At 48.9% G+C, this 26,532-nt stretch overlaps 1 protein-coding gene across 1 annotated transcript in view; it reads left to right on the forward strand.

The window, feature by feature from the left end:
- Positions 1-26,532, forward strand: part of LOC146812814 (alpha-2-macroglobulin-like protein 1) — an 848,867-nt gene that overhangs the window by 17,052 nt on the left and 805,283 nt on the right. Inside the window, exon 3 of the mRNA XM_085615205.1 lies at positions 10,845-11,007. Within this exon, the coding sequence (XP_085471331.1) occupies positions 10,845-11,007 (163 nt within the window). The remainder of the gene's footprint in view (positions 1-10,844; positions 11,008-26,532) is intronic.

Here is a 26,532-nt window from a genome sequence, read left to right on the forward strand (position 1 = left end):
CGGGGGTGCAAATCTTAGATCCTCCGGCGACTGCCCCTGCCTTGCTGGTGAGCTGCCCGGCCGCCGTCCGTATCCTGCCCCGATCATTGCGGGCCGCCCCCGGATTTCTACGGGAGCTGGTCCGTGGTGGGGACGACTGTTGCCCGTGACCACGGATAGTTTTTTGCCTGCCCCCGAAACCCGGTCGCCCGCGACGTGGACATCGCGACGCTTGTCCCGGGGTCCCGGCCCCGGTGAGGGTCGGGCATACTTGGCGGCCATCTTGGGTCGATGAAGCCTACCATCCTGTCCGCTGGGCCGCAGCGGGCCTGTGAGCGTACGATTTTTGGGAGTGTGGCGGCGAGATCACAGAGAGCTGAGCTGGGGTACGGCGACCTCCTCGAGGCTCTTGGTACTCTTCACTCCTCCTTGGTTCATGGTTTCGTGATCTTGGGGAGTAAGCTCGATGGTGTGGCGTCGGAGTTGGGGCAGTGGCGGCCCGCCTGTCCGCACGAACACAGAGTCTACCCACACTGCGCGCAGGAGGACGCTGTGGCGGCCACCCCTGAGGTTAGTACACGACTGGACGCCCCGGCCAGTGTGCTACAGTGTGTTCGACCTTCTGAGGGCCTGATCTGTCCCGGAGGCGTTGGACCTGAGTGGGATGTGGTGGCCTCATCCCGTGCATGCCCTCCTGCGACCCAGAGACAACTCCAGCAACTAATGTCTGCTTTGGCTGCTTCTGCCTTCCTGAACCTTGCGTGCAGTGCAGATCCTGGGGCAGCACTGGGAAGCCTGTTTCCTCACGCGGCGGACTGTGTTGATGCTCAGAGACTTCCACCCCGCCTGTGTGCGTCGCTTCTCTGTCGTTGTTGGACATTCCTCTGCCTAGGAACATGGGGTATGGTGCTGGGTCGAGGGGTTGGCATGGGCAGAATTCCACAGAGTGGTCAGGGATGAGGCTGGCCCCTCGGGGGTGGTCGCCTAGTGGACGGGCGGGCTTGGGGTGGTGTGCTCTCCTGACATGGCTACTGGCACAATAGGTGCATAATGCTCCCCATCGTGGTTTGAGAAGATTGTTTTTGTGCTGTTCCTCGTTCACTTTAGGGGAACCTTACCGTGCGGGAGGGAGAAGCCGGGGGTCTGTTATGAAGGCCCTCCTCCAGTTTATAAATACTTTCTCTACCCCCCCGTCCGGTGGGGGTCCTTTCCTACTTCTTTTTCCCTATTCTCCTACATTTCGGGTCTGGTTCCAGGGCGACAGGCACACTGCTGGGGGGGGGGGGCCGTACTCATCTGCAGAGGTGCAGGGTGGGGGGTTGGGGGAGGGGATTCTGTATTCTTTCATCTTTTTTCCATGGCCTCCTTTTTCTTCTCTGATTCTTTTTGTTTTTCTTTTTCTGGGATCAGCGTGATACACCTCCTTTTGCTATGCCTCGTTGCCGTTCCATGTGTTCACAACTTCCGGGGTGTTCTTGGGGAGTTCTGGCGGGGGACTGCGGGCGCAACTGTATACTATGTTTTTCCCCATCCTGATGTTCTTGTGTTTGCGCCATTGACCGAATAGATTGCTGTAAATCGCTAACGTTCATTACTCTGCATATCCGTGATCGTTGTTTTAAAATTGCTTGTCACCTGATCCTTCTGCTTTGTTTCATCATAAAATGAAAACCTCTTTCTCCTGGTGCCCTACTTACGCTGTTCACAGTATTAGCAGTACGATTTTGCTCCCCGAAGTGCTGCCTGTGTTTATACTTGTCGTTATTGCTCTGATTGCTTAGCGGCCGGCCCTGGGGGGTTGTAGGCCCATACTTGTTCTTATTGAACTGTCAATAAAGGTTTTCAAAAAAATAAATAAAAAAAAATAACAAGTTTATTAACCTCACATGAGGGAGACTGTGTCAATACGGTACCCTCAGGCCGCTGTAATGAGGCAGTCCAAGGAGTACAGGGATCATGGGTCTTTTATACTGTATTTACCGCTGTGCATGCGGGGAGAATCAAAAAGAGGCAGTACAAGTGTGCACATGAATAGCTAGTTACATATAAGGATACATAAGAATCGCTTAGTCAACAGAGTGGGAGGGGTTGCTCCGCAGGCGCACTGCTCTTTTGTTGGGGCCACAGATTGTACCCAGTGTGTTAAGTCATCCCTTGATCAACAAACAGAGGTGCAGACTTGCATTCACTTAGGGACCAGGACTCAGAGGCCTGATGCTGGGATATCTGAAGCAACCCTTGTTTCAAAGGGTGTTACCTCAAGCAAAAGCCTCCTTGCCGTCCTTGTCGGTCTGTGACTCTCTCAGCTGGGCATCAAAAACTGGATTAACACAAAGGATCACTTCTCCATTCTGATTTGTGACCCCGTCTTTCGCCCAAGACAGTAGCAGGGGTACACACTTCACGTCCCAGTGCTTTCGGCCTTCTACCTTCACTGAGGTTATAGTTGCCCGCAATACCTGTGCTGGTTCCCTTTACCTCGACTCCAAGCTGGATTGGCGCTGTCTCCCCAGGCTGGATCTGATGTCCGGGCCCCTCTGGCAATGGTTGTAGGGCAGCGGATATCTATTGGTGGACAGAAAAAAAGATCTTTAGATAAGGCATACAAATAATCTATCAACAGAGAGGATAGTCTATTTCCAAATATGTTTTTTAGGCTTGGGGCACCCCATACATTAGCAAGGCACCCAAGATCCACTTCATCTATCTGAGAGTAAAAAACCCTGGACCTATTAGCGAGTATAAAAGGAACTTTTTGGTGAACTGACAAGAGTAAAACGTTACACTATTTGAAGCAGCCAAGGAAGTCTATGTTTATTTACTAAATTCTGAGGGAAAAAGAAAAACAATACAGGCATACTCCAAATCCTTGCATTTGTGTATTCCTATATTATTCATCTGAAGAACCTCAAGAAAGGGAATTTTTAGAACAAGCATTCTTTTGTGCTTCTTGTCTTAACAAGCTTGTGTTTCATAAGTCATAACCTTTCACTACTTATACAGGACTGCAGACACTTCTAACATGATTTTTCTTACGTAAAACACCTACATTTTACGCTTAGGACCATGCTTTCATGTTATAGGTGCAGCGGGAAAATCTAAAACTGCTAATTTAACAGGGATTCTTATTGCATAATAACTAACAATACCTCAACATAGTGGGTACATGAATTTCTCCAGCAAAACCTATTGTGGCAAACAAACTCCTATAAAGCAATAATTTCCTTTGAAATGTTTGCTGAAGATCACACGGGCGTTGTTCCTAACATTGCGAACCCATGTGCATTCTACTTTTCACGATCTGGACTATGTAACATCATTTTTTCAAAGAAAAAACCCTATTTACCAGCTCTAATAAGGGCTGTCAGCTCAATTACACAGACTAATAAGAGACTAGTAATGCCTTTGCAAAACTGTATGTAGCATGAGAATAACATAAACAATAATGGTGTTATCACCTGAGAATTTTAGAACAAAAACTACCCACATATAGTTCCCCTTTAAAGGTCAAATAAGGGAACAGGAACCTAGACTACTCATCCTTTCATAATTTCATCAGACAGGATGGGCAGCAACATGGCGTATTTTTTTTCCATTTTATTAATTCCAACAATTTCAAAACAGTATTACTGAATAGCCAATTAAATGTCTCATGGCCGTTCCTAGACAGCTTAGACAGGCTCAAGAGAGTGAGAAAAAGAGAGAGAGAGAGAGAACATAAATCAAGAAAAATGACAATGTGCTACTTCATTTCAGGTACCCTTAATTTGCCCAGGAGCTAATCTCCCTAATCTCCTCCCCATGGTACAGTAGGTAACCTGAAACAGGTGACCTCCTGTCGACAATAATATTTACCCCCATTTTTGGCAGCTGGGCACAAACAAACTTGTAGGAGATAGATAACTAGGAGAAACCACACCAAAGAGGCCATAGGACGGTATCACTTTACTAGAAAACATTAATCCTTAACCAACTACCAATTCCTTTTTAGCTCATTGGGCTATGTAACATATTAGCACATTGATGCAAACTTTATTTCATAGCCATTTGATCTGGCCCTAGCAAAACAATTTTAAGTGAAACCCAGTATTTCTGTATGTATGGCAGAGCTATTTTCTGCACATGGCCTAGAGACGCTGCTACCCCTTGATAATGTTATTCATATCAGATAAACCCCTCCTGCATATCTCCTACACTTGTATTATTTCACAACAAAACAGTGATATCCCCATATGCTGGTAACAAAATATGCAATATTTCCTTTAGCTAATGTTACCTAAAACATTACCTGTACTGCTTTACCCTACAATGTGAGAATCAGGATATTTAATTAATACAAAAATAAATCGGTTTATCAAACTACTCTTCAACAGTACAAGCTTTCATAGTGTAATGTAGAAATCACATACTGTCACAGTGGCTCCCTGCGTGGAAATCTTTATATTCAGTAGTGTTGGTCAGTTCTAAATACAGAACTTGGCCTCTGACCCTTGAACCTGTTGTCCCCTGTCTGAGAAAGGCTATTCCATGCGGTCTTCCCAATTCAAAGTAACTCTGGAGAATCACAGCTGAAAAGCAGTCCTGTTCCGTACCAGTGTGCTAATAATTTTAAAGGTAGGATCTAACTTCTGCTGTTTTTTTTATACTTATTTTTATTCGTGTGCAGTGTGTGGTGTGCTTTCTAGCAGTTTAGAGGCCAGCTGCTTGTTCTGCACTTGTATGTGTGCATTGCTGAAGCCTGAGATCAGTTTGAAAACATCCCTGGGTGGCAGTCCTGCTTTTAAAAAATAAATTGTGCCCAAACTCGACTTTGGTGGTAGGGGCACTTAATAATAGATAACCTACAATGTTTTGGCATATTAGGGACCCCCAGGGTCTCCCCTAGATATCCCAGGGGTGGGGGGGGGGTCAGAAATGTATAAGGTACACCCTTATAAAATACGTTTTTATACACCTGGGTAAAGTGAAATTTCACATTTCACTCCCCACATTGGGGTAAAGTACTGCTCAAATTCAACTTTGATGCTAGGAGCTTATATATTTTTCACAGTAGGATTATTAGACATTATAAAGATCATAAAAAAGCAAAAACGATTTTAGTGCAATTATTGTTAATAATTTTTTTATGTAGTCCTAATGATCACTAACTCTTTTAATGTTTCCACATATGAAAAGCAAGCCTCATTCATTTCCTTTTGCCCTTAAATGCATGTATTTATAACACTAAGCACCGAAGCTGTACTGAAACATAAAATAGTTTGTGTCACTTTTTAAAGGGCAGTAATTATTTACCGTCAGAACCACAGATGTGCTCATGTAAAAAAGCAACAAGAAAGAAAGTCCCGGAGGAGGAGCCAAGATGGCGACCGGGACGGCAGCGTAGACTCCCGGCTCCGTGAACCTCCGTATCCCGCACGGATATCCTGCATTAGATCCTCAGCCTGCGCTATGCGCCCGCGTTTGTGAATGGGAGCGGCAACCGATCGAGTGACTCCGAAGTTTCTGGCGGTTGTACCGCCGGAGAAACGGGTATTTGCAATTTGCGGCCTGTGCGGCCCTGGAGCCGGGACCTCGAGTGGACACCTTGGCCGGGTGGCAGTTTAACAACAGCGGCCTTTGGGGACTGGGTGGAGTCGGACTGCCGGATCGGTGCGACTATCGGCCTACATTTCGCCGTGGTCGCTTCCTACCACTAAGCGGAGCGGAACAGTGCATGCCCGGGGTGGCAGTTCCACGACTCTCCGGTGATTGCCTCTGCCTTCGACGGTGAGCTGCCCGAACGCCGCTTGTAACTCGCCCTGATTCCTGCGGGCTGCTCCCGGATTTTCGCGGGCGCGGGTCCGTGGTGGGGACGACTGTTGCCTCTGACTACAAAACGGATACATTTTTGGTCTGCCTCCGGAACCCTGCTTGCCAGCGACATGGACCTTGATGCGCTTGCCCCAGGGTCCCGGTCCCAATACAGGTTGGACCTACCCGGCGGCCATCTTGTCACGATGAAGTCTACCATCCTGTCCACCAGGTCACAGCAGGATCGGGAGTGTGCGACTCTGGGGAGCGTAGCGGAGCGATCGCAGAGAGCTGTCCTGGGGTACTGTGACCTTCTCGAGGCTCTCGGTGCCCTTCATTCCACCTTGCTTCATGGCGTTTGGGTATTGGGGAGTAGGCTTGATGGTGTGGCATTAGCGTTGGGACAGTTGCGGCCCGCCTGTCCTCCGATACACAGGGACTTCCTGCACTGCACTCAGGATGACAATGTCGGGGCCACCCCTGTGCCTAGTGACCAGCTGGAAACTCCGGACAGTCTACTATTGTGTGATCGGCTGGCTGTGGGTCTGATCTGTCCCGGAGGTATTGGACCTGAGTGGGGGGGGGTGGCCTTGTCCGGTGTGCGGCCTCCGGCGACCCTGGGAAAACTCAAGCAACGGTTGTCTACTCTGGCTGATGCCGCCTTCCTGGACCTTGTGTGCAGTGCAGATCCTGGGGCAGCACTGGGAAAGACGTTCCTCCATAATGCTGACTGGGTTGGTACTCAGAGACTTCCACCCCACCGGGGTGCGTCGCTTCCTGGTCGTTTTTGGATGCTCCTTTACCGTGTAGCATTGGACATGGCGCCGGGTCGAGGGGTATGCATGGGCGGATTTGCCAAGAGTGGCCAAGGATAAGAATGATCTTTCAGTGGTGGTCGGCTAATAGGCGGGCGGGCTCGGGGTTGCGTGCTCTCATGGTATAACTGTCGGTATAGTAGGTGCAAAATGCTCCCCATCTTTCTTTGACATGGTCGATTTTGTGTTGCTTAATTGTTTGCTTTGGGGGAAACATAATGTGCGGGAGGGAGACGCCGGGGGCATGTTTTGAAGGCCCTCCTCCAGTTTATTAATATTCTCTCTACCCCCCCTTCTGGTGGGGTTCTTTTCTTACTCCTTTTTCCCTGTTTCTTCTATATTTCGGGTCTGGTTCCAGGGCGACAGGCACACTGCTGGGGGGGGGGGCCGTACTCATCTGCAGAGGTGCAGGGTGGGGGGTTGGGGGAGGGGATTCTTTAGTCTTTCATCTCTTTTTTCCATGGCCTCCTTTTTCTTCTCTGATTCTTCTTGTTTTCTTTTTCTGGGGTCAGCGTGGTACACCTCCTTTGTTGTGAATCGTTGCCCTTTTATGTGTGCCACAATTTCCGGGGTGTTCGCTGGGCTTTAGGGCAGGGGACTGCAGGCGCAGCTGGGCATGATATTCTTCCCCATCCTGAATTTTTTGCGTCTGCGCCATTGATCCAATAGATTGCTGTTTATTGCTTACGTTTATCATTCTGCCTGCCTCTTATCGCTGTTGGGAAATTGTTCGGCACCTGATCCTTCTGTCTTTTTCCATTATAAAATGAAAACCCTTTTTATCCTGTTGTCCTACCTGCGCTGTTCACTGGCCAGACTATAGTAGCATGAAGATTCTGCTCCCCGAGGTGCTGCCTGTGTTAACATTAGATCTCTGTTGCTCTGACTGCTTAGCGGCCGGCCCCGGGGGGTTGTAGGCCCATACTTGTCATTGATTGAAATGTCAATAAAGGTTTTTCAAACAAAAAAAAAAAAAAAAAAGAAAGAAAGTCCCTACTATGAATCATGTCTCTTTTATCCAAAATAATGAAATTGTATTTCTAACTTTTAAAATCATTAATTGTTAACGCACGTGCCTTCATACCATGCAGTACTAGTTTAAAACCTAGTTCCCACAGCCTGATCTGTAGCTTGTGGCCGCGCATTGCCATGTGTTGTTTACTCAGCTGCGCTGTGCGACCAGCAGGCCTCAACTTCTACGCCTTTTTCAGGAGAAAAACCCTTTGCTGTATTGTAATGTCCTGAAAAAGTTTGATCTCAGTCTGTTTTGACAGACAGCTTCCTCTCAGTCAGACAGCGCTAAACAGCTGTTTAAAAGCTCTTTTTCTGGTGCTGAAATTTGAGCACGGTGCAGTCTATTTAAAACACAGGCATTCCAAGCCAGCACAAATCTATTATCTTGTTATGTGGAAAAGGAAGCTGTTATTTCAGCAGCAACCAATTACTCAGATGATGTGAATGCTCTTTAATATTAATATCTAAGGATAATACTGTAACATTTTGTATTCAGTCCTAGTTATGCAAAGCACACACATTAGCTTTTTTTTTCTCTTTCTATGAGGCCTATACATTTTTTTCCTATTGAGTGTTAATTTTTCTTTAGCATTGTGGCAATTGGCACACATCTATAGTTTGTTACTGTTTTACTGCTAATGGTAGCGTGCAGCTATTTTGCATATGTTACATAATTTATTCCTTGAATTTTTAAATGTAGTTCTTTCAATGACATTTGCATAACAGAATGACGACAACAACCCAAATTTAGCTCATTCCAGACATTTTCAAGAAGGGGATCATACACTCAGAACACACAACACTGCTTGTTAAAGCAAGCCATTCCGACACAAAAAACATAGTCACTACTTACTGAAACAAATACAAGCATCACCACCTGTGTCAGTCCACAACCACATAGACACTCAAAAAACACAAGTAACCCACAAATCAACACTTACGACAAAAACAAGAGACAGCCCAGAGACTGTTCTCAAACCAAACCATTTGTAAATACCAATTGTAAGTCATATTTACAAACGAAAGGAATCTCAAAAAAAGGTACAGAGATTACACCAAGACAAATAGACAGCCGAAAGACTGCCATGTTAAAAAAACAGGCTCAAGCCTCAGACCTTTTTCAAACTTACACCAAATAACTAGTTGGGCTGACAGAACACTCAAAAGCGCTCCGCATCACCACTTATGAATTTTACTAAGTGCGCAGATCAGGATCCTTTTTATATATATATATATATTTATTCCATAGTGTACTATACATCATGGAAGAAATACCATTTTTAATATACCTAAACCTATTTAGGTATCCCCTCTAGGGGAATCAGCTGAGTACTTTCTGAATCCATATTGGTACCACCAAGACAGCAACACTTTCTACGAAGTGTGCTGGAAGGAGGCATGCCAAAAATATTATAGCATATATAATGTTATATCCAAATGAGACTTAACACAATTTTTGCCGTTCAAGACTTCAAAAATTAGAGAAACATCTCCTCATTACCTGCCTTCATTTGCTGCAGAAAACAAACAAACAAACCAAAATCTTGGCCAAGTCATTCCAAACAAAAAGTGTTGCTACAGCAACCTTACCAAACCAAAGTCTCCATCTTCCAACTGGCAAGTTCTGAGTGACCTAACGGTCGTTTTGAAATACTCACGCCAAAGAAGATCTCAGTCGGGAGCGGCCAACACCTGGAGGGTCAGATCAGGGAAAACAGAAAACACATTGGTCTGCAAAGACAAAGAGTCTCCTTGTGCAGGGTACGTCCTCAGTAGATTCCTGTCCTGTCCTCTTCAGTAGATTCCTGTCTTCCGTCAAGACCACTCCCTTAAATAGCCGCGTCTCCGATGAGGTCCATGTTCGGGCGTCAATTTGTAGGAAAAAGAACTTTTTAGGGGTTCATTGATGCACCGGTCCTTAAACCAACAAAGAAGAGATTGGCACGGAAGCTGGAATATCAAAAAAACAAGTTTATTAACCTCACATGAGGGAGACTGCGTCAATACGATACCCTCAGACCACTGTAATGAGGCAGTCCAAGGAGTACAGAGATCATGGGTCTTTTATACTGTATTTACCGCTGAGCATGCAGGGAGACTCAAAAAGAGGCAGTACAAGTGTGCACATGAATAGCTAGTTACATATAAGGATACATAAGAATCGCTTAGTCAACAGAGTGGGAGGGGTTACAATATTGCTGACATTAGTTAAAATAGCCTGACAGTTCTCTAAGAGCAGGTGCATTCTGGCAGCTACAGGTCTTTCTCAGCATGTGCAGTGCTCTGGCTCAGTGCTGAAGGAGTTAACTAACTGATGACACAAGCCGAATACAAGGGCATGCAATAGTGAAGAGTGAGAAAGCACATGGCGAGCACATGGCTAACTAACATGGCTGCCAAAAGCAAAATGGCTTCAGCAGACGCTAACAGCCATTGCAGCTAGTTTCCACAGCACCTTTATTAAATGTCAGAGGGTTATGATTACTCATCAGGGCAGCTTGTCGAGAATTCTCTCTCCTGCATCCCCCTTCCAACCTCTTTGCTTGTCATCACTCCACAGCCCTCTCTGGCACCATTACTGCATGAAAGGATGCAGTAGTTCTTTGCAACTGTGATTTACCATAGGGACCTCTGTAGTTACACTACTTGCTCCTGTACTCGTGTTCGTGTGTTAGGGTCCATGCTACGCTCATCATTTCCTGTGCGAAGAGTCCAGGGAACGCAACTCCCAGCAGCGAAGCCTGTGCCTGGTGCCAGGTGGGGTATATTGACACAGCATAAACATCCTGCAGGGCAACTGAGAGATCTCCAAAGACTAAATTAGGTTCATCAGGAGCACCACCGTTAATCATTTCCAAAACTTTCCCTCCAAAAAAGTGTTTCCCATTATCTCATCTTTACTGCCAAACAGATCATTGGAATGGGAGCTGCGCAGAAGCTCCAGGCAATACCAATACACTTGGTGACCAGAATGCTCCATTGCCCTTTGTGGGGCTTTCTGTTCACAAGCATCTTTTTCTGGTACTACGGTAGGTCCACCTGAAGGGATCCATGAGACTTAAATGATTATTTAGGAAAGGCACAGGATGTATCCTGTAGCATAGATTCTTCTGGTAATACTATCTGTGCCCTGCAAGTGAATTCTCAGCCTCCTTGTTCTGTGTGCTGTTGACCAGACCACTTTTTTGGGATGATATTATTCTTGTGGACGTTTCTCATACCACCCTCTGCTTTCTTGCCATACAGGTCCCTGCTCCGAAAGGGGGCATCCAGGAAGTGGCCACAATTAAGGTATCTATTCTAGGGCCTGGCGTCAACTTCACTGAGAGCAAGAATGTCTTGATCCGGCAAATCAACAATGGGATTTTGGTGCAGACAGACAAACCTATCTACCGACCAGGGCAGAACGGTAAGACTTTAACCCGCTTCCTCCAACATGGACATTGCCCTGAGAATGTTTTTTTACTTACGCTAGAACAGGAATGTTTAAATTTGATGATTATACACATGCATGTTACAGAGTCTTCCATAATAGCCCTGAATAGCCTTAAATTGATTAGACCATCGGAAAATCATTCATTCACTAATAACATTCACTCTATTTGAGAATTTGGCATTAAACCTTTATAAAAAAATGTCTTAGATGGGATGGCTTCTGTATTATCTTTTTTATTTGCACCTTGGCTAAGAGCATGAAGTTACAAAGATCAGGTGGTTTCAAAAGTCCTATTCAAAATCCAGTAGGATTTCTTTCCTGACCACTAAATTAAAGACTGCTGATAGGATTGACTGAAAAAACTTGCCATGAACTTGGGCCAGAATAGATCCTGTTTGTGAGCTTGGTGTAGTTCTGTTTAGTGAAAATTAAGGGGCCTATTAGGATTGCGGTCGGGAAATCTCCCCGACCGCCATGGTAGCGGGAAAAGACTGCCCGCAAGGACCGCAGCATAACCGCCGGTCCAATTAGGATGCTCCGCAGTCGAAATCCAACTGCGGCGGTCGGATTCTGGCGATTATCATTGCGGCGGTCGCTGCTGCCAGCAGCACCGCTGTGGTGTGAAAAGGAGCATGCCATGCATGTCACTGCACTGCGTGGCAGGCAACTGGTACAGGGACATGGTCCCCCCAGTGGACCCACCCCCCCCCAACACATTGGGGGCCTGCAATGGGCCCCAAGAGATATTCTCCGCATGCCTTTCCATGACGGTTCCATGGCCGTGGAAAGGCTGGCTTCTGCTGGCATCATAATCATGCCGGCGGAGCCTGGCCCTGAACCGGCATAGTTGTGGCAGTCCAGTTCCGCCCGTTAGGCATGCGTGCGGACTGGTACCAGCGGAAAAGTGGCGGGCGAAAATTCTCACCGCCGCGGTCGTCACCGCCATGCTAATGCAACAGGCGGTTTTCCGGGTTGAAATCGCTGGCGGATGTCTGCCACCGTGTGAGAAGTTGGCCTGATATGTAGTGCTCACTATTCTAGTGATCACTGTGTATCATTCCAAACGACCCTTATTGATGATTGGTTGTAAGTCAACCTTATAGACCAGCTATCCTAGTAGCGTGGATACGAGCAGTCTTAGGCTAAACTCTAGAGGGCGTGTTAAGCCAGCTGTTTACCATCACATATACCCCTTGAACACCACGTGAAAGGACACCACACAAGTTGTTATGAAAATAAAAGGATATTTATTTATAACAAGACTACCCTGGCTCTTTATGAGTCAGGGAGCTAAGCACACTACAAAACTCTTAGGAAAATACTTCAGTTGCACAATTTACACAAATGCCCGAGGGGCACGAGAAACCATCTACACTAACAGTGAAATGCGAATGGTTAGAGTCTGGAGGTACTGATTCCGGAGTGTTCCGATCAGTGGGACTACACGAAAAAGGAACTGGACACTTGTAGAGCGAACCTGCGATGGAGCACCTAAATGCTCGAGTTACCTAGCCCGGAGGCTGCGGCTGCGTGAAGTTCGGCAAGATGTCGGGAGTCCTCGTGTGGTCTCAGGAGCCTGAAAGAAGAAGTTGCTGGCAGGCGACCAGTGACGATGTTCAGAGTGATCCAAGCCTGGATCGGTGCTGAAGAGAACCTGAAAGCAGAGGGGACTCAGTTCTCAACCGCTAGCCAGCTATCGGGTGGGTACCAGGAGGGTACCGGCTGAAGTCACCTCGACCAGGTGAGTGGGTGACGTCGGACTCGGCTGTTCCTCGGCCCAGGAGGCGCGGCGGCGACCCGGAGGGAGGGCGAGCTGTCCCACGAAGGTGTCTGCTGTCGATGAAGCTGGGCCCAGGAAGGGCAGCGGATCTTGGCAGTGGCAACCCAAGCGCGGGAGTCAAGATGGCGTCGGGAGTGGACCAGGAGGGTCCGTGGTACTCCTCTGTTGAAGGGGAGCAAGAGCCAGTCTGGAGCAACCAGACCGGTGATGAAAATAATCTTGGAGCGTCGTGAAGAGGGCCACAAGCCGGTCGGCAAGTGGTCGGACAACGCGGTGAACAGCAAGGAGCGGAAGGGCCCCCATGCAGATCTCGTGGATGCTGGGGAGGCAGACTTCGATGCTGGAGCTGCTCAGGGTTAGGGCTTCTCAAACCCTAGGTGCACTCCCTCGAGGGTCCCTCGGTGGGCGTGCTAGATAAGCGTCGTGCAGGTTCTGAAGATAGCCGGTCCCGCAGGTCTCGTCACACCTACGACTCTCAGCTGGGCTGATGAGGCAGGTAAAAGGTCAGAGCTGGCAGGGAACTCGGGTCTCGTCGAGCTGGGCAGTCTTGATCCGTAGGAGAGACGTATAGCAAACCGCAAGCGCTTAGGTGGTGCCTGCTGGTGCAGGGTGGCTACTCCTTAGCCACAAGGGAGAGTCTTCAGAAATAGTCAAGAGTTCCTTTCGTGGAAAGTGGTTCGTGATTCGGAGTTATCCGATTATCTGATTATCCCATTTGGGAAGGGGACTCGCTCCTACCTTTATTCTAAGAAAAGGGGCTGGCCCGTGACTAGGTTCTACCTATGGGTGGAGCCAGGAGGGGGGTGGTTACACCCCTATCCTTTGTCCGGCTTCGCGCCAGCTCAGGGGCTGGTGTGCCCCCGAAACTGGTTTGAGCCGGGCTATGCACCGTGAGCACCGGGGTGCCACTTGCAATCACCTTCCTTTCAGCCCTGCCTACCTGGGATACACAAACCCTGTCTGGGATGGTGCTAACACCGCCCTCGACAGGAAACCCTTTGTCCAAGCTCCCCTCGCTGGAAGGTCCCCCAGCAGCAGGAGGTCAGACTTGTGTCTGGTGGCAGCATCCATTTTGTGATGCTGAGGCTTGAGTCAACTTTAACCGGGGTTCAAGGTTACTTCCATGTCGTGTCCCTCTAAAAGGGGGGAATGCTAACCCCGTCGCCAGGACTGGCGAGGGGTTCGTATTCCCATTCGTATGACACCTTACTCGACATGTGTAGGTGATGCGATGCCAGAGTTAGCAAATAACCGCAAGGATTATAATGCATTAAAAGTAGTTGGCCCGCGTCACCATGGAACGGCTATTAGGACTTGGTTCCGCAAGCCGTCGACGGGCTCAGCTCGTGCCAGAGCACCGTCCCACATGATTCCCTGCACTCTGCCTTCAGGATTGATAAGGCCTGCTATAGGAGTGACTGATAGGAATCCATGTGTCCATTTTAGGGTTAGGTGTAGGAATACTACACCTACAGCAACGGGTGATTACACCACGTGGCCCCAGCTGTCGTGCAGCCAGTTGTGTCAGATTTGGACGGCCATTCCAGGGGTGGCATAATACATGCTGCAGCCCCTGGTAGGCCCTGGGTACACCGATGCCCTGGATACCTGTGGTATGCTGAGACAGGGACTGACAAGGCGGCCCAGTTCCAATTAGTGGATGCACCTAATGTACATGTGTGTTAATTTCGAGAGAGAACAGCTAGGCTGTGGGTCTGATTGGCAGGCCCACAGCCGGAGAAAGTCGTAAACCAATGAAGCAAAAGCAAAAAAATCTGGGTGATCATAGGATTGCAGACCCTACTCTCCTACATGACCCCCCCCCAAACTTTGGGACAATAAGCTAACCTTGACCAGGTGAGTCTTCTTGCTCTAAGTGGAAATACCTGGAGAGCCCATCTGCATTGCCATGATCAGTGCCAGGTCTATGCTCCACTGTGAAGTCCATCCCCTGTAGGGAAATGGACCACCTAAGTAGTTTGGGGTTTTCACCCTTCATTTGATTTAGCCACAAGAGGGGCTTATGGTCGGTCTGAATCTTGAAGTGAGTGCCAAACAAGTATGGCCTCAACTTCTTCAGGGCCCAAACCACAGCAAAGGCCTCCCTCTCAATAGCTGACCAATTCTTCTCTCTGGGGGTCAGCCTCCTGCTAATAAAAGCTATGGGCTGGTCATGACCATCAAAATTCAGTTGTGATAGAACAGCTCCCACACCCAGCTCCGAAGCGTCTGTTTGGACAATGAATGGTTTGGAGTAGTCTGGACTCTTTAGGATAGGTGCTGTGCACATGGCCTGCTTTAGGTCATCGAATGCCTTCTGACAGCTTGCTGTCCACTGAACTTTTTTTGGCATCTTTTTACTTGTCAGGTCGTTTAGCGGGGTCACAATGGATCCATAATTTCTGACAAATTTCCGGTAATAACCAGTCAGGCCCAAGAAAGCTCGAACCTGAGTCTGGGTGGTTGGAGGAGCCCAGTCCTGGATGGCCTGTATTTTGCTCTCCAATGGTTGAACCTGGCCTCCACCTACAAGGTGGCCCAGGTATACAACCTGTGTCTGCCCTATCTGGCACTTGGTGGCCTTGATAGTGAGGCCTGCCTTCTGCAGGGCCTCTAACACTTTCCTCAGGTGGACCAGGTGATCCTCCCAGGTGGAGCTAAAGACAGCGATATCGTCCAGATACGCCGCACAGAAGTCGTCCAACCCAGTGAGAACTCGATTCACCAGCCTTTGGAAGGTGGCAGGTGCATTTTTCAAACCAAAGGGCATTACCACGAACTGATAATGCCCACCCGGGGTAGAAAATGCTGTTTTGGGCTTGGCCTCCTCAGCTAACCTGATTTGCCAATACCCAGCTGTCAGGTCAAACGTACTTAAGTAGTTGGCCGAAGCCAACCGGTCGATAAGTTCGTCTGCTCTTGGTATCGGGTGGGCGTCAGTCTTAGTGACTGCATTGAGACCTCTGTAGTCCACGCAAAACCTCATCTCTTTCTTACCGCCCTGGGTGTGAGGTTTCGGCACGAGAACTACGGGACTAGCCCAGGGGCTGTCCGAGGGTTCAATGACTCCCAGCTCCAACATTTTCTGCACCTCCGTCTTGATGCAGTCTCTGACGTGATCAGGTTGCCGATAGATTTTACTCTTTACGGGTAGACTGTCCCCAGTGTCGACCTCATGGGTACACCACTTGGTATGACTGGGCGTCAGAGAGAACATATGTCGAAAGGACTGAAGAACCTGTTTACAATCCTTTTGTTGATGTCCAGAGAGGCTGCCACAAAAGACAACACCATCTACTGATCCATCGTCAGGGTTCTGAGAGAGCAGGTCTGGGAGAGGGTCACTCTCCTCCTCCTGTCCCTCGTCTGTGGCCATGAGCAAGCCCATGCCCTCCCTGTCGACATATGCCTTGAGCCTGTTTACATGGAGCACCCTGTGGGGGCTCCGGGGAGTTCCCAGGTCTACCAGGTAGGTGACCTCTCCCTTTTGCTCAATGATCGTGTGGGGCACAGACCATTTGTCTTTGAGCGCTGCTGGGGCCACTGGCTCCAGCACCCACACCTTCTGTCCAGGCTGGTACACAGTCACGACAGCCTTTTGGTCGTGCCAAGCTTTCTGTAATTCTTGGCTCGCCTCCAGGTTTTTAGACGCCTTTTACATGTACTCCGCCATCCGCGAGCGGAGACCGAGCACATAGTCCACAATGTTTGACGCCGGCTTTCTGAGAGGTCTCTCCCATCCTTCCTTTACCAAACAAAGGGGTCCCCTTACAGGATGCCCGAACAGAAGCTCAAAAGGGCTGTAGCCAACCCCCTTCTGCGGGACCTCTCTGTAGGCGAACAAGAGGCAGGGTATCAGGACATCCCATCTCCGCCGAAGCTTTTCAGGTAGTCCGTGAATCATCCCTTTTAAGGTCCTGTTGAATCTCTCAACAAGCCCATTGCATTGTGGGTGATAGGGTGTGGTGAACTTGTAGTTGACACCACATTCCTTCCACATAGCAGTCAGATATCCCGACATGAAGTTTGCACCTCTGTCTGAGACGACCTCCTTAGGGAAGCCCACTCTGGAGAACACTCCAAGTAGGGCCCGTGCCACCACAGGGGCTGTAGTGGTCCTAAGGGGAATAGCTTCAGGATACCTGGTGGCGTGGTCCACCACCACCAGTATAAACTTGTGCCCTGATGCTGTCTGGGGTTCCATTGGTCCGACAATGTCGATCCCCACTCGCTCAAAGGGTACCCCCACCACTGGTAGTGGTATGAGGGAGGCCTTCGTCGTGCCACCTGACTTACCACTGGCTTGGCAAGTGACACAGGAGCGGCAAAACTCCTTCGTATCTTCGGACATGTGGGGCCAGTGAAAGTGTGGAACAATTCTGTCCCAAGTCTTATTCTGGCCTAAGTGACCTGCAAGGGGAATCTCGTGGGCCAAGGTGGGAAGGAAACCTCTCAGAGACAAGGGGATGACCAGCCTCCTGGTCGCACCAGGTTTGGGGTCTCTTGCCTCGGAGTACAGGAGTCCATCGTCCCAGTACACTTTGTGGGTACCTGTGGCGTTCCCTGCAGCCTCAGCAGCAGCCTGCTGTCTGAGGGGTTCAAGTGAGGGGCAGTCTAACTGTGCCTTCCCCAGGTCTTCCCTGGAGGGTCCCCCTGAGCCCAGAAACTCAACCTGACCAGGTTCAAGCTCTTGCGGCTCAGTTTCCCTCAGTTCTTTAAGGTCAGCCTCCTCGGAGACTTGATCCACGACCTGGGGCAAGGGGGAAGGCGAAGCCTTACCCTTACTGCTCCTTTTCTTGGAAGGTGTCTGGTCCGTTCTTCCAGGATCCAGCACCTGTTCAGTGGGGCATCTTTTGGCCTGTGACCTGGTCACAGCAAGGACATGTGCTGGCAAGCCTAACATCTCCATGTGAGTCCTCTGCTCCACTTCTGACCATTGTGACGTTTCCAAATCATTGCCCAACAGACATTCTACGGGGAGATCTGAACTAACCACAACCTTTTTCGGGCCACTTACCCCTCCCCAGGAGAAATCAACAACTGCCATACTGTGATTGGTAGTGACGTTGCTGGCATTGGTCACTAGGTAACTGGTACCTAGCATGATCTGTCCAGGGTCCACGAAGTTAGGCGTCACCATGGTGACACTGGCACACGTGTCCCTGTAGGCCTGAGCCACTTTTCCATTTATCAAAGGTGTCTGTCTGTATTTGCCCAAAGTATTGGGACTGGCATCAGGGGACATATCCATATCCCCTGTACAGACAAGGACGGCCTGAGTGAGCGTGCCGACTAAGTCGTCACTCCCCTCGGTTCCCAAGGTTAACCCAACTAATGCCTTGGGAGGCGCACTACCACTGCTGACTGTACTAGGGGGCGCAGGTGCCTTAGGGGCTGCAGTGGCAGGAGTTTGCCCTCCTTTCTTGGTGCACTCACTAAACCAGTGAGTCTTACTTTTACAGTATTGGCACCACCTTTTTGACTGGCCTTCTTGAGTCTTCTTCTTCTGTGAAGCCTGACCCCCACCCTCTTTGGTTTGTTGGGGACCTGTCGAAGACTTCTGGTCATTTTGTTCGTTCTTGTTACCCTTTTGGTCTGCTTTCTTCTGACCACCCTGGTTCTGATTCTGGTTCTGCTTGACCCTTGTTCTGACCCATCTGTCTGCCTTCTTTCCCAATTCTTGGGGAGAGGTCAGATCCGAGTCGACAAGGTGCTGATGCAACAATTGGTTCTGACAGTTGTTTAAAATCTGTTCTCGCATGATAAGATTGTACAATCCTGTGTAATCAGTAACCTTGCTACCCAGCAACCAGCCTTCCAAAGCCTTAGTGGCACAATCGACAAAGTCAGCCCAATCCTGAGACTGAATTTTCTGGGTGTCCCGGAACAGCACCCGGTACTGTTCCGTGGTTAAGCCGAACCCATCAATCAGTGTGTTCTTCAGGACTTGGTAGTTGTTAGCATCCTCAGCTCTTGTAGTGAGGAGCTTGTCCCTTCCTTTACCTTCAAAGGAAAGCCACAGTATAGCTGCCCACTGACTTGGGGGGACGCACTGGACAGTGCAGGCCCTCTCCAAGGCAGTTATCCACTTGTGGATGTCGTCCCCTTGTTTAAAGGGGGGCACTATTTTACTCAGGTGTCTAGTGTCTATACCCCTGTCTTTCTCTCTATTGAGAATGCTGCCACCAGTGGGATCTAACCCACTTAATTTCTGCTCGCGGGCCAAGGCAAGTCTTTCTTTGGCGAGGGCAAGTTCTTCCCGCTCGATCCTCAGATTGACCTCCCGCATCTTCGCTTCATGCTCCCTTCTCTGAGGGGAAGTCATTCCTCTCTGAGAAGATGCCTGAGAGACATGTGTATGAACCGATCTGCCAGAGCCTCTGGAGAGAGACCTAGCTCGTCCGTTCCCAAGGTTAGGCCTGCTTGAGCGTGGGCCCGGGGCTCCCCCAGTTCCATTCTCATGCCTGCTTAAGTTGGTCCTCGTAAGCCTGCCGACTACCACTGGACCTTTGTCTGCCTCGTCTCCCGATAACTCGTCCTCGTCCTCCTCCTCTGTGTGGAGGTCGAGGTCTGGGTCACCGAGGGTTCCCTCTAAGGGAGGCATGTTCCCATCTGCACTGGGGGGACCTGGGTTAGAGGACCTCCTAGCATCGTATGCCTCTAAGAGACCTATCAGTATTGCGATGGTAGGGTTAGAACCCTGGTTTAGCTTCCTGGAGGCACACAGTTGTCTCATCTCCTTGAAGCTAAGAGTTGCATATCGTGACACGAACTGTGGAGGGTCACTGACCACTAAGGGAGTCCCTGCAGACTCTCCGTGGACCAACATGCTTTTCTAGTGAGGTGTAAGTGTTGCACCTACCTACACTATGGGTTTACCTACTGATCCCTTGCTAAGAGTTGTAGTCAGGGTGTGCTAAGCCCTGTTACACTACAACAGCCGGTTCAGTAGAACTCGGAGTATTCTAAGTTAAGTTATATGTACCTGGGTACCTATGTGATCTTTCACTGCGATATTCTTAGGATACGTGTGTGGTAAAACAACAGCAAGCTCAAATCCCAACCGCTGCTCACCAATGTGAGAAGTTGGCCTGATATGTAGTGCTCGCTATTCTAGTGGTCACTGTGTATCATTCCAAACGACCCTTATTGATGATTGGTTGTAAGTCAACCTTATAGACCAGCTATCCTAGTAGCGTGGATACGAGCAGTCTTAGGCTAAACTCTAGAGGGCGTGTTAAGCCAGCTGTTTACCATCACATATACCCCTTGAACACCACGTGAAAGGACACCACACAAGTTGTTATGAAAATAAAAGGATATTTATTTATAACAAGACTACCCTGGCTCTTTATGAGTCAGGGAGCTAAGCACACTACAAAACTCTTAGGAAAATACTTCAGTTGCACAATTTACACAAATGCCCGAGGGGCACGAGAAACCATCTACACTAACAGTGAAATGCGAATGGTTAGAGTCTGGAGGTACTGATTCCGGAGTGTTCCAATCAGTGGGACTACACGAAAAAGGAACTGGACACTTGTAGAGCGAACCTGCGATGGAGCACCTAAATGCTCGAGTTACCTAGCCCGGAGGCTGCGGCTGCGTGAAGTTCGGCAAGATGTCGGGAGTCCTCGTGTGGTCTCAGGAGCCTGAAAGAAGAAGTTGCTGGCAGGCGACCAGTGACGATGTTCAGAGTGATCCAAGCCTGGATCGGTGATGAAGAGAACCTGAAAGCAGAGGGGACTCAGTTCTCAACCGCTAGCCAGCGATCGGGTGGGTACCAGGAGGGTACCGGCTGAAGTCACCTCGACCAGGTGAGTGGGTGACGTCGGACTCGGCTGTTCCTCGGCCCAGGAGGCGCGGCGGCGACCCGGAGGGAGGGCGAGCTGTCCCATGAAGGTGTCTGCTGTCGATGAAGCTGGGCCCAGGAAGGGCAGCGGATCTTGGCAGTGGCAACCCAAGCGGGGGAGTCAAGATGGCGTCGGGAGTGGACCAGGAGGGTCCGTGGTACTCCTCTGTTGAAGGGGAGCAAGAGCCAGTCTGGAGCAACCAGACCGGTGATGAAAATAATCTTGGAGCGTCGTGAAGAGGGCCACAAGCCGGTCGGCAAGTGGTCGGACAACGCGGTGAACAGCAAGGAGCGGAAGGGCCCCCACGCAGATCTCGTGGATGCTGGGGAGGCAGACTTCGATGCTGGAGCTGCTCAGGGTTAGGGCTTCTCAAACCCTAGGTGCACTCCCTCGAGGGTCCCTCGGTGGGCGTGCTAGATAAGCGTCGTGCAGGTTCTGAAGATAGCCGGTCCCGCAGGTCTCGTCACACCTACGACTCTCAGCTGGGCTGATGAGGCAGGTAAAAGGTCAGAGCTGGCAGGGAACTCGGGTCTCGTCGAGCTGGGCAGTCTTGATCCGTAGGAGAGACGTACAGCAAACCGCAAGCGCTTAGGTGGTGCCTGCTGGTGCAGGGTGGCTACTCCTTAGCCACAAGGGAGAGTCTTCAGAAATAGTCAAGAGTTCCTTTCGTGGAAAGTGGTTCGTGATTCGGAGTTATCCGATTATCTGATTATCCCATTTGGGAAGGGGACTCGCTCCTACCTTTATTCTAAGAAAAGGGGCTGGCCCGTGACTAGGTTCTACCTATGGGTGGAGCCAGGAGGGGGGTGGTTACACCCCTATCCTTTGTCCGGCTTCGCGCCAGCTCAGGGGCTGGTGTGCCCCCGAAACTGGTTTGAGCCGGGCTATGCACCGTGAGCACCGGGGTGCCACTTGCAATCACCTTCCTTTCAGCCCTGCCTACCTGGGATACACAAACCTTGTCTGGGATGGTGCTAACACCGCCCTCGACAGGAAACCCTTTGTCCAAGCTCCCCTCGCTGGAAGGTCCCCCAGCAGCAGGAGGTCAGACTTGTGTCTGGTGGCAGCATCCATTTTGTGATGCTGAGGCTTGAGTCAACTTTAACCGGGGTTCAAGGTTACTTCCATGTCGTGTCCCTCTAAAAGGGGGGAATGCTAACCCCGTCGCCAGGACTGGCGAGGGGTTCGTATTCCCATTCGTATGACACCTTACTCGACATGTGTAGGTGATGCGATGCCAGAGTTAGCAAATAACCGCAAGGATTATAATGCATTAAAAGTAGTTGGCCCGCGTCACCATGGAACGGCTATTAGGACTTGGTTCCGCAAGCCGTCGACGGGCTCAGCTCGCGCCAGATCACCGTCCCACATGATTCCCTGCACTCTGCCTTCAGGATTGATAAGGCCTGCTATAGGAGTGACTGATAGGAATCCATGTGTCCATTTTAGGGTTAGGTGTAGGAATACTACACCTACAGCAACGGGTGATTACACCACGTGGCCCCAGCTGTCGTGCAGCCAGTTGTGTCAGATTTGGACGGCCATTCCAGGGGTGGCATAATACATGCTGCAGCCCCTGGTAGGCCCTGGGTACACCGATGCCCTGGATACCTGTGGTATGCTGAGACAGGGACTGACAAGGCGGCCCAGTTCCAATTAGTGGATGCACCTAATGTACATGTGTGTTAATTTCGAGAGAGAACAGCTAGGCTGTGGGTCTGATTGGCAGGCCCACAGCCGGAGAAAGTCGTAAACCAATGAAGCAAAAGCAAAAAAATCTGGGTGATCATAGGATTGCAGACCCTACTCTCCTACACACCGGTCCAGCATTTACCACGGCCGGCCCAGCGGCAGTCATCCACCCACCATCCAAATAGACCCCTAAATGTTTACAAATGGCTAAAAGACTTTTATAAGGGTTTATTTTATTGAAACCTAGACTCTTAAGTTTGCAAACTACATTTATTTTCCAACAAAAACCCAAATGTTATGGGCTTTGAAACTGCTTTTCTGATCTGTGTGTTCAGGGTTTGTGAACTGGGCCAAGCAGTTCTTGAAACGCAAAAAGCTGAATCGCTACCAAACTTAAACAACTTTATTCCAGCTGCCAGTACATTATGCAAGTGGTTTGAAAACCGCAAGTCATAAACTTCCAATACAAAAAGTATTATGGGAAGCCTGTGGGTGTAAAACCCTAAACTCGGGAGATGGGAGGAATACTAGGAGAAAAATCAAAGGGATGGATTATTCCCCTAATTAATATGGCTATATCCACCTACTGCAAGGCCAATAACCTAAAGATCAGCGGCACAAAAAAGAAGGCGGTGATTAATATCCACAGACTCATAAACAGAGGGAAGGACATGGACACCTACAAATACCTTCGGGTTTGGTTGGACAGCAAGGGGCGCACTGCTCCACATTTTCTTGCCCAACAGGCGCTGGAAAATGTGGATTTTTAAAATAAACATGAAGGAAAGTCCGAATTTTATTAAAGACATGGAGTCGAGTGTGAGAAGGTGGCCTGATATATGCTGTCCACTAGTTCTAGTGGGCAACTTGTATCAGTCCAAACAACCCATTATGGTGAATGGTTAAAGACAACCTTATGTGGAAGCTATCCTAGTGGTAGCTATGGAGAGCAGCCTTCAGGCTAAGTCTTGAAGGAATGTAAAGCAGCTTGTTTTACCAGTCTATAATCTCTTGAATGATCAAATGAAAAGACAACCACACCAGGTATATATTTAAAATATATGTATTTAAGATAACGCACACTCCTCTAGTCTGTAATGAGACTGGAGTTCGAAGTACTTAAGTCAACGAGCCGGATTCGAGCTGTCCCACGAAGTCTGTCGAGTGCTGCGGTGTCGGCGACCAGAATGGACCCAACAAGCCTTGGCAATGGCAAGTCACAGGAATGCAGAGAAAGGACTGCGGTGCAGACCAGCAAGGTCTGAGGGACTCACCTAGCGAGGGTAAGTCAGGGCACGTCTGGAGCAACCAGGAACGCCCAATTAGAAAAAAGTCGCCTTCGTGGGGACCTGCTAGCCAACAGGCTAGTGATAGCGAAGGAGCCTCGAGCAGTCGCACTTGAAGCTGGCCCACGGGTCACTCGTGGAGTGGAGGCCAACAATCTTTGGTGCAGGAGGTGCTCAAGGCAGGGGCTACTCGGAGCTCAAAGCACAACTTCGAGGATGACCAGGAAGATAGTGTTGCTGCAAAGGTTCACGGTGTCCAGGGGTCTCCGTTCCACATCACCCACGAAGCCACGGGCCTCAGCTTTGCTGTGGACTCAGGGTAGCCTCGGGGAAGTCTGGAAATCCACCTCTGGGGATGCAGAGACTTCAGCGTCCGTCGGGAGCTTCAGAATTGCAGACCAGTCAGTTGCTTCTTTGGTGCCTGCCAAGCAGGGGAGTCACTCCTTGACCCCAAGGGAGATTTCTTCCGTCTTCTAGTCGTGATAGTAAGACGAAGGTCCAGGATACATGTTGCAAAGGTTCGTCCAGGGTAATCTAAAGTCCTAGGGACTGGATTCCTATACTTATACTAAGTTTAGGGGATGGACTAAATCTAAGGCCCCACCTATGGGTGGACCTGGGGTGGGGGTGGTTACACCCCTTCCCCTTTGTCCAGTTTCGCGCCAGAGCAGGGGCTGAGTGCCCTTGCAACCGGTTTGAACTGGGCTATGCATAGGGACACCTTGTGTGCCCCAGGCAGTGTCTCAAAAGCATGAATGCACCCACCCTACCCCAATACACATCTGCCTGTCTGGGGAGGTGGTTACACCTCCCTGTGACAGGAAACCTATTGTTCAGGCCTCCCCTGCCGGAGTTTCCCTCAGCAGCAGGAGGCCAGACCCGTGTCTGTGGCAGTGGCATCCATTTTGTGATGCCAGGGCTTTGGAAAGTTTTAACCGGGTTTAGCCAGTGTGAACATGTCTCTCCCTCTAGAAGGGTGGAATGCTACCCCCGCCGCCAGGACTGGAGGGAAGGGGGGTAGTATTCCAAAGCGTTTTACACCAAACACGACATGTTTTGATGCAGCCATCCCAAAATTAGCATTTACCGCGAGGTTATAATGCACTTAAGAGTATATGGTATGGCTGTATCACAGAACAGCCATAAGGAAGTATTTCCGAATGCTGCAGAGGGGCTCAGCTCATGCTTGGGCACCCTCTCACATAAAACCAAGCAGTCTGCCTTCAGGATTGTCAAGGCCTGCCATAGGAGTGGCTTATAGGTTTATATGTGTCTGTATATATATGTGGATATAGGTAGCCTATACCACAGTAAGGGGTGCAAGCACATCCTTACCCAGGCTGCAGTAGCAGACCTGTGGTGTCATTTTGGAGTGCTTCCCAGGAGTGGCATAATATATGCTGCAGACCCTGGTAGGCCTCTGATGTACCTATTCCCTAGGTACATAGTATACCATATACTAGGGGCTTATAAGGCACTCCAGAATCCAATTAGATATGCACCTAATGTATATGGAAACCATTTTAAAGAGGAAGCAGCTAGGCTGTGGTCCTGCTTAGGAGGGCCACAGCCAGACTAAGGTCGAAAAACAGTGAAACACCAGCAAAAAGTGGGGGTACCCATGTGAAGCAGATCCTACTCTCCTACAGTGAGTATTATGCTTTTCTTTCTTGCCTTTAATTCAATAGCAGCCAGGTAATTAAATGGTTAACAGAAAGAAAAGAAAAGTATATTATAGTCATATAATTTTTATTCGTTTCACGGAAAAGAATCATAAAATTATGCAGTTCAGTAATAGAACAAAAAATATTAATCACAATTTAAAAACAGATACCATAAAAACAGACAGGGATCAACATATTTCAATTAATGTTTTTCTTCTAATAATCACAGCTCTCAGATACCTTGCTCATACAACACATATAAACAGATTTGGGAGAAGTTGTAGACATAAGTACGCCGGTCTGCACTGTCTAAAATTTGGAGATTTCAATAGGGGCTTAATAAAAGTGATTCTTCATTCAGTGTAAAATTTGCAAAAAAACAAAACATGGATGGTCGATTGGTTGGACATCTTATCACAAGGGCAACTTATTAATTGACGTGACCAATTGCTAAAGTTGGGAAAGCTTGTCAAGTGATGAAAGATATCCAGCCTAAAACGCGTCAAAACAAACCTGTGTTGAGCATTTAAAACGTTAATGGTTGCATTGAAAAACTGGTCAAAATAATTTGATTGTGCTGTACAGTTGGCTTGACCAGTTCCACCAACAATCTTGCTTCCTCTAGGTTATTTAAACATTCTTTTTTTAAAACATTCCTCATAATATGCTTCAAGGATTCAGGGTTGTCATAGAATTCTGGGTGGTCAATGTCCATCATAAAGTTCTTAATGTATTTTAGCCACTGTGTTTTCAAAGCATGCTCAGAACCACAACAATCCTGTACAATTGCGCGATTGAAGTTCATACAGTCCGATGTCCATAACTTCTGCCAGAGAAGAACTGGCTGTACCCTTAACAGATTGGCTACATAGGTTACTCCTAATTCCGCATGGCATACAAAATTAGAACTACCGTTTGGGAGCCCAAGAAGATTTTATAAAAACCCATTTCCAACGACTGCAATAAATCCACATTTACATGACCCCACAGGTCAGAGACATACATCGCAGTTGACATACATTTGGCATTATAAATGGTCAACATTTCTTTGGGATGTTTAAATCCAAGTTTTCTTGAGAAGTTACACAGGCCCGTAATTGATCCATGAAACTGCATCCTTCTCGATTTGACTGAACTTCTCCAATTCCCTTGCCCATCAAATAAAATTCCTAAGTATGAAAAGGTGTCTGTTTGTGGTAAAACCGTGTCTCCTATAAAAATGT

This window comes from Triturus cristatus, chromosome 7 (assembly GCF_964204655.1).
Source record: "Triturus cristatus chromosome 7, aTriCri1.1, whole genome shotgun sequence".
NCBI lineage: Eukaryota > Metazoa > Chordata > Amphibia > Caudata > Salamandridae > Triturus > Triturus cristatus.